The sequence below is a fragment of the Dipodomys spectabilis genome, unplaced genomic scaffold, assembly GCF_019054845.1.
Source record: "Dipodomys spectabilis isolate Male_0828 unplaced genomic scaffold, ASM1905484v1 ptg000089l, whole genome shotgun sequence".
Taxonomy (NCBI): Eukaryota; Metazoa; Chordata; class Mammalia; order Rodentia; family Heteromyidae; genus Dipodomys; species Dipodomys spectabilis.
The window spans coordinates 15,086,662-15,101,508 of record NW_024870766.1 but is presented as its reverse complement, the minus strand read 5'-3'; the positions used below and the strand labels follow the sequence as shown (position 1 = coordinate 15,101,508).

The window sequence follows — 14,847 nt, the reverse complement described above, 5'->3', positions numbered from 1 at the left end:
TTGCAACAAAAGGCTCACTCTACATCAGGATAAGAAACTAAGAGTCTTTCTAGGTATTTTTCTTCTTTTTTTTTTTTTGGTGTTTCCTCACAGTATTTTTTATTTCCTCATTTTTGGTATTTCCTCACAATCTTTCTTTTGTGTTTTCTCACACTTAGTGCTATCAATGTCATTAAAATGTAAAGAAATCTAGAAACCTACACTAATAGACAATTAATAAAAAAATTTTCACAATAACTTCTCTAAAACCTAATTACCTGGAAGAACAGACAGTATGCAGGCAACAGATCTTAGATGGCCAAGACCCTTAAGCATTATTGCTATATTTCATTTACTATTATATTGACAAATTTAGTAAATGTCCAGTATTTACAAAGAAGTCAACCTCATGTCAACCTCATATGCTGTATGTATATCTATATCTGTCTGTCTGTCTGTCTGTCTATCTATCTATCTATCTATCTATCTATCTATCTATCTATCTATCTATCTATCTATCTATCTACTATCTATCTATCTATCTATCTATCTATCTATCTATCTATCTATCTATCTATCTAAGCAAAAGCAAAGTGGCATGAGAATGTCTCACAATTTCTCCATTTGGCAAACTGGCTACTACTAGAAAGTGTTCCTAAGAGTAAAGATTATTCTCAGAGTGATAGAGATTTGGGGAGGCATCATGGGAAGGGTGAAGCTTGTTTTCATCTAGTATTCCTTTCCAAGTTTCTGGAATTGAATAGATATTTTTAAAGCAGAGCAAGAAAATCATAATCCTTGCTTGACACTCAAATTTCCCTATGCTGTCATTGACCCCGGTTTTCAGCCAGCTGACATTCTAGTTCAAGGGAAAACTGACAGAGTTAAGGAAGTTAGAGAATGACCTGAAGAGTCAGTGCTAATTGATTTGTTTTCCCGTCTCCATAGCAACTGAATCTAGGTTATATAATATCTAAATATCCTAATAAGGACACAGTAATTATCTATAAAAAGCATATTTTAACTATAGCTTTTATTACTTCCAAGTAGGCACAGAGGTGCGGTGAAAATTTTGTGAAAAATATTTTTCTAAATGTGGAGAGAAAATACTGTAAAGCTCACAAAGATAACATTTTAAAACAAATTTTATATGTCTGTAATTTTAGCTACTCAGGAGGCTGAGACCTGGAGGACTGTAGTTTGGAGCTAGCATGGGCAGAAAACTTCAAGAGATACTATCTCTCAAAAAAACAGCAAAAAGCAGAGCTGAAGGTATGGCTCAAGTGGTACAGGGCCAGCTGTGAACAAAGCCAAGTGAGCACCCCAGACTCTGAGTTCAAGCCCTGGTACTAAAACACACACAATTTTAAATGACTCCAAAGACAGAAATGTTGGCATAAACTACACCAAGTCTTGCACCACAATCATTTATAATAATTTGTCTCCAATCTACCAAAATTGCCCTTTTTCAGACCCAATTTATTTAGTTTTCAAGTGCGAAATGGAAATACCAATGTTGGGGAATCAAGCCAATAGGTAAATAGTATAAAATAGCTGGAAAAATTTGACTATTTTGCTTTTGGGTCCTAAAAATTTCTTTTAAACCTTCCTGCTACATCCCAGAAGAAGGCAAGATTTTTTTTTTTTACATTATGGTTAAAAAAAATATGTTGACTATATAATGTGCACATGTATTATTCTAGGTTGAACAAAGTAAAAGATTTAAATATTAGTTTGATTTTGCTTCCTCCCTCCCCTGCCATGAAAAATGAACAGCTAAATAATTACATCTTAAGCCACAAAGTAATGACATCTTTATATCATCAGTTTTGAGCTCTGATAATGGCTCATGATGTTATAGGGTATTAAAAAATTAAAACCCAACATAAAGAAAAATAAGAAGTAACATTGGAAACTATTCAGCAAAACAAATCCTAGTTTTCTTGTTTTCTGTAAGGCAAATTATTAATTTCCTTTTTTTTTCTGGAGATCTACATAGTAGTAAAATTCTATAGATCTTAGGAAAAGGCTTAAGATGCTGGTAGGAAAAGTATATTCCAGCAGAGGATTGTCTAATATTATAATTCTGGACAAAATCTTTCTAGAATGACAGACTACTGAGTTTTCTTGGAAAATTAAATGAAAAAGGCGACTATGTCAACCATCAACTTAACAAAGAGGTATTTACAATATATACTTCTGTTAACTAAAGAAAAATAACTACGCTTGAAAGGCTAAATTTTTAAATTTTGTGGTTTTCCTTTAGATAAATGGAGAATATTCTTAAAAATGGCCAGGCATGTTTAAAGAGTTAATATTCCTAGTTTTAACCCTAAAGTTAGTTTCAAAATATAAAATAAGAGCAACCCCCTCTACTTTCTTGGGAAGCTTCACTAACTGTAATAGCAGGGAAGAGTATTTTTGTGGGGGAATGGTAGTGGGGTTTGAACTCCGAGCTTTGTACTTGTAGGCAGATGTTCTACCATTGAGCGGCCTCCAGCCCTTTTGCACTGGATATTGTTGAGATGGATCTTGCTTTTTTCTCAAGTTGGCCTAGACTATATGGTCTTCATATTTACAGTTCTTCTCATGGCTGGGATGACAGATACATGCCAGTACATGTATGAAGGCTCATGAACTTTTTGGTCCAGGCTGGCCTTGAACTTTGATCTTCCCAATCTTAGCTTCCTGAGTAGCTGGAAAGATAAACATGCCCCACTGTGCCAAGCTATTCTATTAGTGGAGATAGGTTATCATAAACTTTCTGTTCATGCTGGCCTTGAACAATAATCCTCCCAGTGTCTGCCTACAACAAATTTTATACATAGGATATAAAGATTTGATTTGTTTTTGTCAGTCGTGGGGCCTGAACTCTGGGCCTGGGCGCTGTCCCTCAGCTCTTCAGCTCAAGGCTAGCGCTCTACCACTTGAGCCACAGTGCCACTTCTGGCTTTTTCTGTTTATGTAGTGCTGAGGAATCAAACCCAGGGCCTCATGTATGCAAGGCAAGCACTCTACCAGTAAGCCACCTTCCCAGCCCGTATATAAAGATTTGAAAGGTAGAATATTAAGGTCACTTCAAGTTTTCTAAATTAATGCTCTCTAGGTATTCTGTATTAGGAAAGAAACAAAGAAGAGCTGGGGCTTCTAAAAGGCATATAACACACATATACTATATACATATATATATGTATATATATATGTATATACACATATGTATATACTCTATATAGCTATACACTGTTTAATTATAGCTTTAAAAAGCATATATACACACTATATCTTTAAAAGTATATGTGTATATACTATACATACACATATACATACATCTTTATATATGTATAACACATATATACATACATGTTTGTATGTATATATACATATCACATACATCTTTACATGTATGTGTATATACATATATGTATAGAAATGTATGTATATACTTTTAAAAGATGTATAAAGATGAAAGAGAAAGATGAAATTAAAGCTGTTATATATAGCTTCTGATAATGTCTTTGAGAAGACAGAGAAAGTAAAGCTAGGCAAGAAGCTCTTAGCAAGCCTTCCCACAATTATTGCCAGTCAGCTCTGCTTTCTCCTGCTTACTCATTTGCATCAAAGGATGGCCTCCTGTTCCAGAAGATAGCTATTACAGGTTGCACATCCCAAACCTGAAAATCCAAAATATTTCCAAATTTGAAACTTTTTGAGTGCCCATGTGAGTGGAAAATTCCACATCTGATCTCATGTGATGGGATGTTATCAAACTGCAGATACACCAAAGATACTGCATATACTAGGTGTGTGAGGTGTGAATGGAACAAACAAATTTCATGGTTATATTCAGGGCTCATCCCCAAGAGATCACAAAATCTGAAGCACTTCTAATCCCAAGTACTTCGGATAACAGATACTTGGCTTGTATATAATATATACATATACACAAATTATAAATCCATTATCTCTGGGGGGGGAGGGGGGAGGCTGGGAAGGGAGGTGAAGGGTAAACAAAGGAGGAGGCTGCAATGCTTGGTAAGAAATATATGCATTACCCTGCCCATGTAATTGTAACCCCTCTGTACAGTATGTTCTCAAATAAAATAAAATAAAATTAATTAAAAATAAAAAAAATCCATTATCTCTTAGGGAGAAATGAAAAGCACTGGAAAGTTAATAATCTAATAGTAAATACAAGAATAAAAACTATTTTCTTCTCATCAAATTCTATAAAATAGATATGACAAGATAAAGCAAATCCTATCATTATATTATGTAATTTATTCTACATATAGATGTAAGGTAGCCTGTACTACACTACATTGGCTATACTTCTAGGTATAAATCTGAAGGAAATGAAAAGACAGATGCTGGTGGCTCACATCTATATTTCTAGCTACTCAAGAGGATACTGGTTTGAAGCCAACCCAGGATAAAATTAGGTGAGATTATTATCTTCAACTGACCAGCAAAAAGTAGAAAGTGGAGATGTGGCACAAGTGGCAGAACACTAGCTTTGAATCAAAAAGTCAAGTGAGAACATAAGGCCCTGAGTTCAAGCCCCAGTACTGGCACAAAAATAAGAAGTAGGCAAAAATTTACCAGCTAACATCTTAGCACATACCTATGGTGATATTGCCCATCTTGCTTTGTAATATTATATTACCTGTTAAGAAGAAAAAGAAATAAATGTACGGATAATTTAAAAAGAAAATGTGTTACATATTCTCTTAAAGCATGACTACAAGTCTACAATATTATTTCATAATATTGCTCCTGTTATTGGTGATTTTTCTCAACATCATAAATCCAGAGATTTAGCTGCAGTTCCAAATAAGTAGCTTTAGACATGTACGAAAACCCTCACCCTACCCCATTCCCAAACCTTAAGCTTTTCTACCAGAATGCAAAGCAAACTACTCTACTTTGTGGCAAACATGGAAGAAAAAGAATACCTCTAAAGCTTACAGATAAACAACAAACAAACAAACTTGCCAGGCGCTGGTGGCTCACGCCTGTAATCCTAGTTTCTTGGGAGACAGATCTGAGAAGAGTCTGTGAGACTCTTATTTCCAATAAACTGCTCAGAAAAATCCAGATGTGGCACTGTGGCTGAAGTGGTAGAGCTAGCCTTGAGCACAAAGAGGCTTGGGGATAGCACCCAGGCCGCAGGATACAGAGGGAAAAAAAATTACTCAAATGTACTCACTATACATTTTCAACCTAAATATGTTTTTCAGACCACAAAAGCCATTAAAACACTTTATGGAAAAAATAATTACTTTTATTTTTCAGGCCAGGTGCCATGACTGTTTGTTAGATTAAGTAGTTTCTGGGCCAAGAGTTGAAGCGGTTTGGGATAGGAATAATGAATACATAGAGGCATGACTAACAAGAAAACTTCAAAGATTTCTATTTTTCAATGAAAACATATTTTCCAGTACAAGTATAAGACACTACAACCAACATTTTTTCCAGTCCCCTTCCTCTAGTACCAAAAACAGTAGGATCTTTATATATGCTTATATGTATATGTCTTTCTAGGGTCAAAAACTCAATTAGTCCACCAAAAATATAAGCAACATAACCTCTTAGTAATTCCAAAATTAATGAAAAAGTGAAGGAATAATTTTGGTCTCAGAACTTATTTAATCTCACTTCACACATTTTATCAATACTGACATGTTACTATCTTGGAAAAAGCAAAAACAAATGGCAATTGATCCATTTCCCCAAACATCAGATGTGCCTGACTGCAAAATATCTTTCCAAAGGCCCTAACATTCCATCACATTTCAGAAAGCATATGAACAAGAGGTACCTTTGTGTAGGAAGAAAAACATAGTTTTTATGCAGAAGCCCATAAAATTATTTTCAAGTCTCAGTAAATTACAGGGCTGTAAAGATCTTATTAGTAAATGTGCTATGAAAATATTATTCATTGGTTATATATGCTTCCAATTTTCAAGCCCAGTAAATAGATTCACTATATATGCAAATAACAGCCAACGATCATATTGTCTCCTAGTATTTTTTTTTTTTTTGGTCCGGTTGTGGGTCCTGAACTCTGGGCCTGGGTGCTGTCCCTCAGCTCTTCAGCTCAAGGCTAGCACTCTACCACTTGAGCCACAGTGCCACTTCTGGATTTTTCTGCTTATGTGGTGCTGAGGAATCAAACTCAGGACCTCATGGTGCAAAGCAAGCACTCTACCTCTGAGCCACCTTCCCAGCCCGTCTCCTAGTATTCATGGCCTGTCTAAGCTTCTTTTCTCATAGTAGACTGAACCTTAGTGACTAGCTGTTAACAAAGAGAATGGGGGACCAGTGGTGGGACGCCATTTATGAGATGAGGTTACAGAAAGACTATGGTGTCTTTCTAGTCCTCTTATTCTGATGGATGCCAGCTGCCATGTTGGAAATTAACTGTGCTGCAGACAGTATCCCTTTGGCAAGGAAACTGAAGTGGCTCCTGGCCAGCAGGATCTGAACTAAATCCTGCCAACAACCACATGAGTGAGCATGGAGGCAGAATTTTCCCTGGTTGAACATTCGATGAGCTCACAATCTTGGCTGACATCTTGATTACAAACTTTTGAACCATCCTAAGACTATTAAGCCACACCCAGATTTCTGGCCCAGCCAATAAGTGTTCCTTGTTTACAATTGTTATGTTTTGAGATAATCTGTTACAGAAGAGTAAGTAGTACAAATGTTGATATCTGACATGGGTGCTGTCATAATAAATATGCAAAAAATGAAATAACTTTGGGGGCTTGGCGGAGGTTGGAAGGATTTTGTAGAGTATGTTAGAGAAATCGCACTGAACAGTAATTCAGCAGAAATCTGGACCTTGGGTATGCTTCATATGATGGCTGAATAAGAAGTGAGGAAAATATTTTTGAAAACTGAAGGGAGGACTTGTATTTATTATAGCAGAAACTTAGCAATACTATCACTTCTGGTAATACAGAATAGGAAATGTGACAAATGAACTCAATGATCTAGCTAAAAATATCTTAATTGGATAGCTCTGGATATTTTATTTGTTTATTTTTCCTTCTTGGACCCAAAAGAAAATTTAAATCCAGGACTAAAAGATGGCCTAAAAATAAAACTGAGAGTAACTAGAAAAACCTTGGTTAAGACACCAGAAAGATCAATAGTGGTATCTTATAATATTATCCAGTTGTACAAAAACCTCTTTAAGATTAAGGATATGCCTTACAGATCCTCTCAATCAAACAGACCTTCTGCAATGCTTGAAGATGTTGTATCTCAGCATGTTAGCAGAAGCCCATATTCTGAAGAGATTTTGTGTAAGTCTAAGTTTTGCCTAAGAGAACAAATCCCAATGGGATTCACAGGAAGCTAATAAAGTTTTTGAGAACATTCTATCAGTAAGTACTGCCAACTTGAATGGAAAGAGACAGTAACAGTCGATGAAAAGAGATCACTAGATCCCTAACATTCTACTGGCCAGAGACAGGTTAAGAAAACTACTTGGCTGTGAATATAGACTACATTTCATAAATGTGCCAGTTCAGGTACTGGCACAAAATGAAATGAAACAAAACAAAAATTAATGACGACCTAAGAGGGCAAAACCTAGAACCTCAAAAAATTATTCCCAAGCCTTACAATCTATCAAAGAACCTACACTATTTGTCCACCTGAATTTCAAAATCACTATGAATAGTGATTCCATTGATCCTTGATCCTCTCATTTTCTTCCTTTCTATAGGAAAGTTTATAACCATTATCCTATGCCTTACCTTTCACTGTAACTGAGCTATGCAGGTGGTATGTGTATGTGTGATAGAGAGGAAGGGGGAGGAGGTAACATCTCTTTAGTTCATATGTCTAAAGATTCAAGGAATTGCACTTGAGTTGTACATATGGACACATCATACTGAGGAGCCTCATCTGCATGTGGTGCATCTGATTTTGATACAGAGGTCAGTTGATGCATAATGGGATGATACCTAGGAAACTTTAGGAGGAAGGGAGTATTTTTTTAATATAGGAAAGATGTTATGAATCTTAAAGATGCAAGTGCTAGAAGCTTAAGACATAGTGTGGAGTGTTTTGATAAAAGCTTTAAGAGCAGGAGCCTTGTAGAAGAAGATAAGCAATGGGACTTCATTAATGCTGGCTTGGGGAACGGGTTGTATCTCACTAGGGTGATGACCCCACATCAAAGGAGACAGTGAAACATATCATGATGGACAATGCTTTGGGGAAATTAGCCTTGTAAGAGCTGCTTCAATATTACTAATTCTCTACTCCTCCCATTTCTTGAACACTTAGATGGATCAAATCCCTAATATTTCTAACTTTATATTTGTATCCCTAATATTTACAACCATTCATGAAGAATTAAGATATAGATTTAGTTATTTAGTTAGTGAGTCCAATCACTCATTCACAATGAAATAGCACTTTATAGTCTTACATTTGTTTTCAATGAATGCAGTAAAAATTTACCTTTTTAAAAAAATTTATTGTCAAGGTGATGTATAGAAGGGTTACAGTTACATACATAATGTAATGAGTATATTTCTTGTTGAACATTGTTACCCTCTCCCTTGTTTTTCTCCCACTTTATTTTCCCAAAAAGATACTTTTTTGTGTGTGTAGATCCTAGTGTTTGAACTCAGGGTCTGGGCACTGTCCGTTAGCTTTTGTGCTTAAGGTTAGCCACAGCATCACCTCTGGCTTTATAGTAATTAATTGGAGATGAGAGTCTTCCTGCCCAGGCTGGCTTTGAACCACAATCCTCACAACTCAGCCTTCTGAGTAGTTAGGATTACAGGTAGAAGCCACTGATACCCAGCTAAAATTTACTACATTTTAATGAAAATATTTTTTCTGACAAAAACATAGTTTCAATTCACTGTCAAAAGATTTAGCAAATCTTTGCCTTGAACAGAAATATTCCAAGTCATTAGAATATGCAAAAGGAACTCTGATTCAAATACTTAGTGGAATGAGTTAGCATATTAGAAGTACACATATCAACAATGAGAATTATTAACAGAATTGTGTATAGTTTGGGTTCACCCAGTTAAACTCTAATCATTGGAAACAAATTAGAAATTAACTATTTGAGAAGTATATCGTGGTCAAAGCTTCTTTCCAATAAAGCAGACACTATGTGATCAGTAATAACTAGGTAGGCTCCTGCTATGCTAAAGTTCTGCAACTTTCCCATAAATCTCAGTATTTTAAAAAATCCATGGTTTCTCTTATTTTGCCATCCTTTATTCTAACATGGCCTGAGACAAAGGCAATCAATCCAAAGATAAACATACTGAGGGTTTTTTTTTTCCCTCAGTAAAAGCATATGATCATGGTTTAAACATTACTTTCACAGAAGAAGCATAGTTTCTAAAATACCACCATGGAGTTGAATTCAAACACTGACTGAACATTCATATTTTGTGTCAGATATCATAGGCATTAATAAATAGTCTGGAAACTCAAGGAAGTTACAACATGGAACATTGCTGACTCAGTACATCTGTGTTACAGAGCTTTCTGACTATAGGAAACATCTCTAGGACCAGAATGCCTTTAAATCAATGATGGAAATTTTGGTTAGAATCAAGATGTTTAAGAATATCTAATATCTACCAAATTTAAGAATATCTCCTAAAAGTAATTAAACTACGATAAAATCCTCGCTATTTTACTAGTTAACTTAGAGCTGAGCATAAACAATTAGACATTTCTAAGTCCTGTTTTCATCATCTGTAAACAACCAATTGTCCATTAAGTGGAAGGAATTTGCTAATTTAGGCACTCATTACATGTTTTCTTTCAAACACCCACTGCCTAATTACTGGCAAAAGGTCTTCAAATGCAAATACTAGTAAAACTTACCAAAAAGACAGTTCTTGTTCATATCTGTGTATGCCTGGCTTTTTACAACATCTATATATTGGAAATTTCAGCTCCGCTTATAAAAAAAATCTGTTAAAGCCTAGCTTAAGAAGGAAGCCAAATTAAATAAATCTTCAACAGGCAGCTTTTAGAATGCATATAGTCTCAAACTTTATTTTCTATAAGTCAGATATTAGGAAGTAGCAACATTTTCCCATAAACACGAGTTTTAAGATCCTATTCCAGCATGTTGGAATACAGCCAATATATACATCTAATTTGCATTATATAACTGTCAGCATTTGAAACAAAGAATTCACTGAAATATATGGTCAGAGTTCTGGCTTGGGAAGATCTTTGGTAGACATAAAACTCCCCCATAAGACTCCTGTAGTTAGAACATAGAGACTTCCATCTTTTCACCTAAAGGATGTGAGACTAAAACCCTGCCTTCTCTTATTTACCTACTGTACCCTAAATTTCAAACTTGAAGAGTATGTTCACCTGATCCCCTGGGGCAATGACAGAAATACAGGTGATATGGGAAGAGGGACAAGAAACGTGAGCTCTCCAAAGGGTCATTTAAAAAAACAGCGCACTGGGGGTATGCATTAGAATAAGAAGGGTTTTCTCATTTCTGGTTTTTTTCTTTTTCTCTTTTGTACATACTGAAAAGCTGCAGTAGATCTAGAGGTAAGGGCTAGATGGAAAAACAGGGCTAAACAACATGGAAGCAACTGCTGTGCTAGTATTACAAAAGAGTGGTGACAGACAGTCACAAATGCACTACACTGAGGTAGGATAACAATGCCTTGAGACTGCATTGCAACTGCAGGTGAAGTGGGAGGTGACATCCCAATAGGGATGGGAATGGCTGAGAAACTGAGGAAGACATTTAATCCTTCCACTAAACTGTGCATTCTTTAAGGACAGGTATCATCTCCTGCCCCAAAATCTAGTACACAAGGGTGTCGCAGAGTAAATATACCCAGAGCAAAGGCTATGAGCCGTCATCCTGAGCCCCCTTCCTCCCAGAAAGGCTTATTTTCCTAGCTGTTGAGAGCACTGCTGGCAGATAGCCCTCAACTGTCAGCCCTCATTGGAACTGCCTCAGTTAGAGAGCCATGTTGGCCCAAGATCACACTCTCCCTGGGGCAGCTGGCATCTAATGACTGGGGATATGAAAGTCCAGCTCTCCTCATTCCAACTTGACACAACTCTGAGGGACCATGCCAGCTTCAGAGCTCCCCACTGGAGATGTGGAAATCATATCATAGTACAAGTTCTCCCATGGAAATTGGGCTTCCTTCCTTCATGTGGCATCGGTCTCAAGAAGTCTTCCTAGCTAATGCAAAGCTCTCTAGTTCCTCTCTCAGTATTTCCACTTTCAGGGAAACTCAAACTGGAGACAGAAGTCTAACACAAGATCTAGCTTTTAACCATGTATCGAAATATATTTGATTTCCTACTAAAGGACAGTAAATATAAATATAAATATAATATTCCTTTACAAAAGCAAAGGAATGAACCCTTATCCTTCACAGTGTTTCTATTTTAGCTTCTTTAATCAAAAGACTTGGAGTATTTTGAGGGCTGCCTCAAAATAGTTCACCTGTCTGACTATCATATGTGCTATTAGTGATATACTATCCCAACTTCAATTCCTGTTTTTATTAAAAGCAAAGATGTGAAAGTACTAAATATAGTCATCATATAAAGCAGTGCGGAGAGCAGAGCTATTTTTCCTATGGGTGTTCATCATCATCTGAGTTGATAAGAAACTTGTCTTCTCACTTAAAGCTATTCTGTAGATTTGGCATAATACTTTTAATTATGATCAACATTGAAGTACTTGCTTACAAGAATAGTTAAAGTTTAACAATTAAATTGAGGCTCAAGAATTATTGAAAGTGTATAATGATTTTTTTAAATTTTTGTTTCTGTTTTATAATGAGAAATTTACTTGTCAATTTACAACTTTGTCAACTTTCTGTATACAGCAATGGCTAGCCTAGTACTAACCATACTTTCTAATAGCACCTAATAATTCGTGCTCACTCTGGGGATTTTGCCAAAATGTACAGGTACTAATATTCAGCTTTACTACAAAAATGGACCATTTATGGAAAAAGCACAATTCCATACTTCCTGGAATATAGCCCGTAAAGCTTTTGGCAGATGTGTATATATAATACAGTTCATTCTGGGATAAGTAATTCTTAATTCTAGTCATATATATTGCAGAAAGTATCCACACCTGGATTTAAATCATCTGCTCTATGGAAATACAAGAAGCAGGCTGAGTGACACTGAACTCTAGGATGTGACTTTTGCCAAGCTACCTCACTATTATACTCTCTTTTCCTTTCCCTAAAACAAATATGAACCAAGTATTACTGCTTACATTAAACAAAAAGGTTTTCTGCAGACATGTTTGAAAAAGTATAAAAAAGAAACTCAGATAACTGAAAATGGCAAGGTATCGAGAGGATTTGGTGCCAACGCAAGTGTATATACCATTTAACCAAAATTAGTATAACCGAGTTCCTATAATTAGATCCACCCAAATGTTTCATTAATTTAACTTTAGCTCTCCTATCATAATATAAAAGCAATCACTGAAAACTCATCTTTATTTAAAACTACTTTTATCTAATGTCACATATTTTTTGTTATTCATTTCATGTTATAAGGATATGCGTTAAAATCAGAATTATTGTCAGTTTCATATGTAATATATCTTCAATGCTTTGGCAAAATAGCTTTTTATCATTTCACTTTCATAATATTTTAAAAGGGTATCTGGACTGCAATTAATTATTTAGAAAAAGGCCAGATTCTTTTTTTTTTTTTTTTTTGGCTGGTTATGGGGCTTGAACTCTGGGCCTGGGCCCTGTCTTTGAGCTCTTCAGCTCAAGGCAAGCACTCTACCACTTGAGCCACAGTGCCACTTCCAGGTTTCTGGTGGTTAATTGGAGATAAAAGTCTCATGGCTGGGCTGGCTTTGAACTGGATCCTTAGATCTCAGCCTCCTGAGTAGCTAGGATTACAGGAGTGAGGTACTGGTGCCCAGCTAAGGCCAGTTTCTTGATCCTTCTTTAACTACACAGTCATTTCTTAAAATTTATGCTATATGTAAAGTCTAAGATTTATTAATCTTCTGTCAGCTTACCATGCACATTTCCTAATGCAATATTTCCAGCAGCAGAAGACACAAATGATGATTCTGTGTAAAGATACTTGGTTTCCAGCAAACCATCTTCAGTAGATATATTAATTGAACTTCCTTGCAGTTTATCTACAGTTACAGTCTAATACGAAAAAAACTCCAATTAGTTGGTTATAAAACAAAAACTGGAAATAAAGCCAAAATAGTATGTCTGGAATTAGTGGGCAACTATATGAGGTTTTTTTTTTGTTTTGTTTTGTTTTTACTTAATGTACAATGGTTTTCTTGCTTCTAACTCCTACCTTTTCTTGATTCTACAGTTTTTTAAATTCTAAGTAACTCCTAGCTCTACAGGCTTGTGAACAACATGCGCTCTTTCTAGAATATAAGATACAAAGTAAATTCTGCTACTTAACACTATTAACTTTTCTTAATAATGTTTTGTATTTTCCATGTAGAATTTTTGATGTTTTGTCAGATTTACTCCTGCTATATAAGGTATATCTTTCAAGGTATATTTGATATTTTCATTTGACCTTAATCCAGCAACAAAATAAACTCACTAGTAGTACCTATTATTCTAGTATTCATATTTAATGATAAAATTTGTATTTAAAAACCTCTAATGTGGGCCTGGGAAGGTGGCTCAGTGGTAGACTGCTTGCCTTGCATGCATGAGGCCCTGGGTTCGATTCCTCAGCACCACATAAGAAGAAAAAGCCAGAAGTGGTGCTATGGCCTTCAGCTGAAGAGCTGAGGGACAGTGCCCAGGCCCAGAGTTCAGGCCCCATGACCAACAAAAAAAAAATTCTAATGTATAATTATATTCTGCACAAGTGGATATTTCCATGTTCCCTCTTCCAATACTTATACTAATGCTTTTCTTCAGCTTTTTCATTCTTTTTTTTGTCTTACCATTGAAGGCTCCAGCCTTCAATCCATCTATGAAAAGTTGCTAATAGAGGGAAAAGCAGCCACCTTTACCCATTATTCTCAAGAAGAAAGTATAAAGCATCTCCTCACAGAACATGATGTGTGCTGTGGATATCTTTTATATACCTTCTATCAGATTATAGCAATTGTATTTCAAATTTACTTGATTATTATTGCTAGAGGAATAATAAATGTATTGAATTTTGCAATACTTTTCTATTGAGCTATCTTGACTTCTATCCTTTAGTATGTTTACATGACAGCTACACTTTTGATCTCTAGAATTTTCCCACTTTATAATTAATAAGGCAGTAGCCTTCTAGTGATTAAAATGAAAAGGATTTTATGTTCATCCTTAAACTTCCCGAATAAATCTCAGTATGCATTTGTTTCAAATATTGGTCACATATAAAATAGTGACCTCCAAAATCATCTTTATGATATGAATATAAAAATATTAACATTAAGAACTTGCCCCCATTTTTCCCAGAAGCAACTTCAAGTAGTATACTGGGTATTTAAAGAAACAGTTTCACTACCTGGAACACACTGGCATCAATAACATTTCTCCCGACAAGGCCAGAAATTGTTAAGAGTTCAAAGTGTTATCTAACAAGAATTCAGTTTCAAGAATATTAACATATTAGAAGACATAAGTACAAAAAGAGAAAAAAGTACTCATAGAGTTTTATGGAAAGTAAATCAGAATTACTTTCCTTTCTGAATTTAAAATTCATGTATTTTATTTCTAATTAAGTAGATATTTTCTTTTGCATTAATTACATGTGGATTAATATCAATTTTTACTTTAAATAATTTCAATAAATTTGTCAAAGAAAGGTTTTCCCCCTATAAGCACATCTGTGAGAATACAAATGTTTTCTCTG

General features: G+C 35.3%; 1 protein-coding gene across 3 annotated transcripts in view; it reads right to left on the bottom strand.

Moving 5' to 3' along the window:
• The window catches only part of Fam185a (family with sequence similarity 185 member A), a 33,156-nt gene that overhangs the window by 11,035 nt on the left and 7,274 nt on the right, over positions 1-14,847 (bottom strand). For 2 of the 3 annotated variants that reach the window (XM_042684552.1, XM_042684554.1), the window contains exons 4-5: positions 13,031-13,169; positions 4,601-4,642 (exon numbers count right to left, since the gene is read on the bottom strand). In XM_042684552.1, the coding sequence (XP_042540486.1) occupies positions 4,601-4,642; positions 13,031-13,169 (181 nt within the window). The remainder of the gene's footprint in view (positions 1-4,600; positions 4,643-13,030; positions 13,170-14,847) is intronic. The other variant, XM_042684553.1, reaches the window with a different exon arrangement.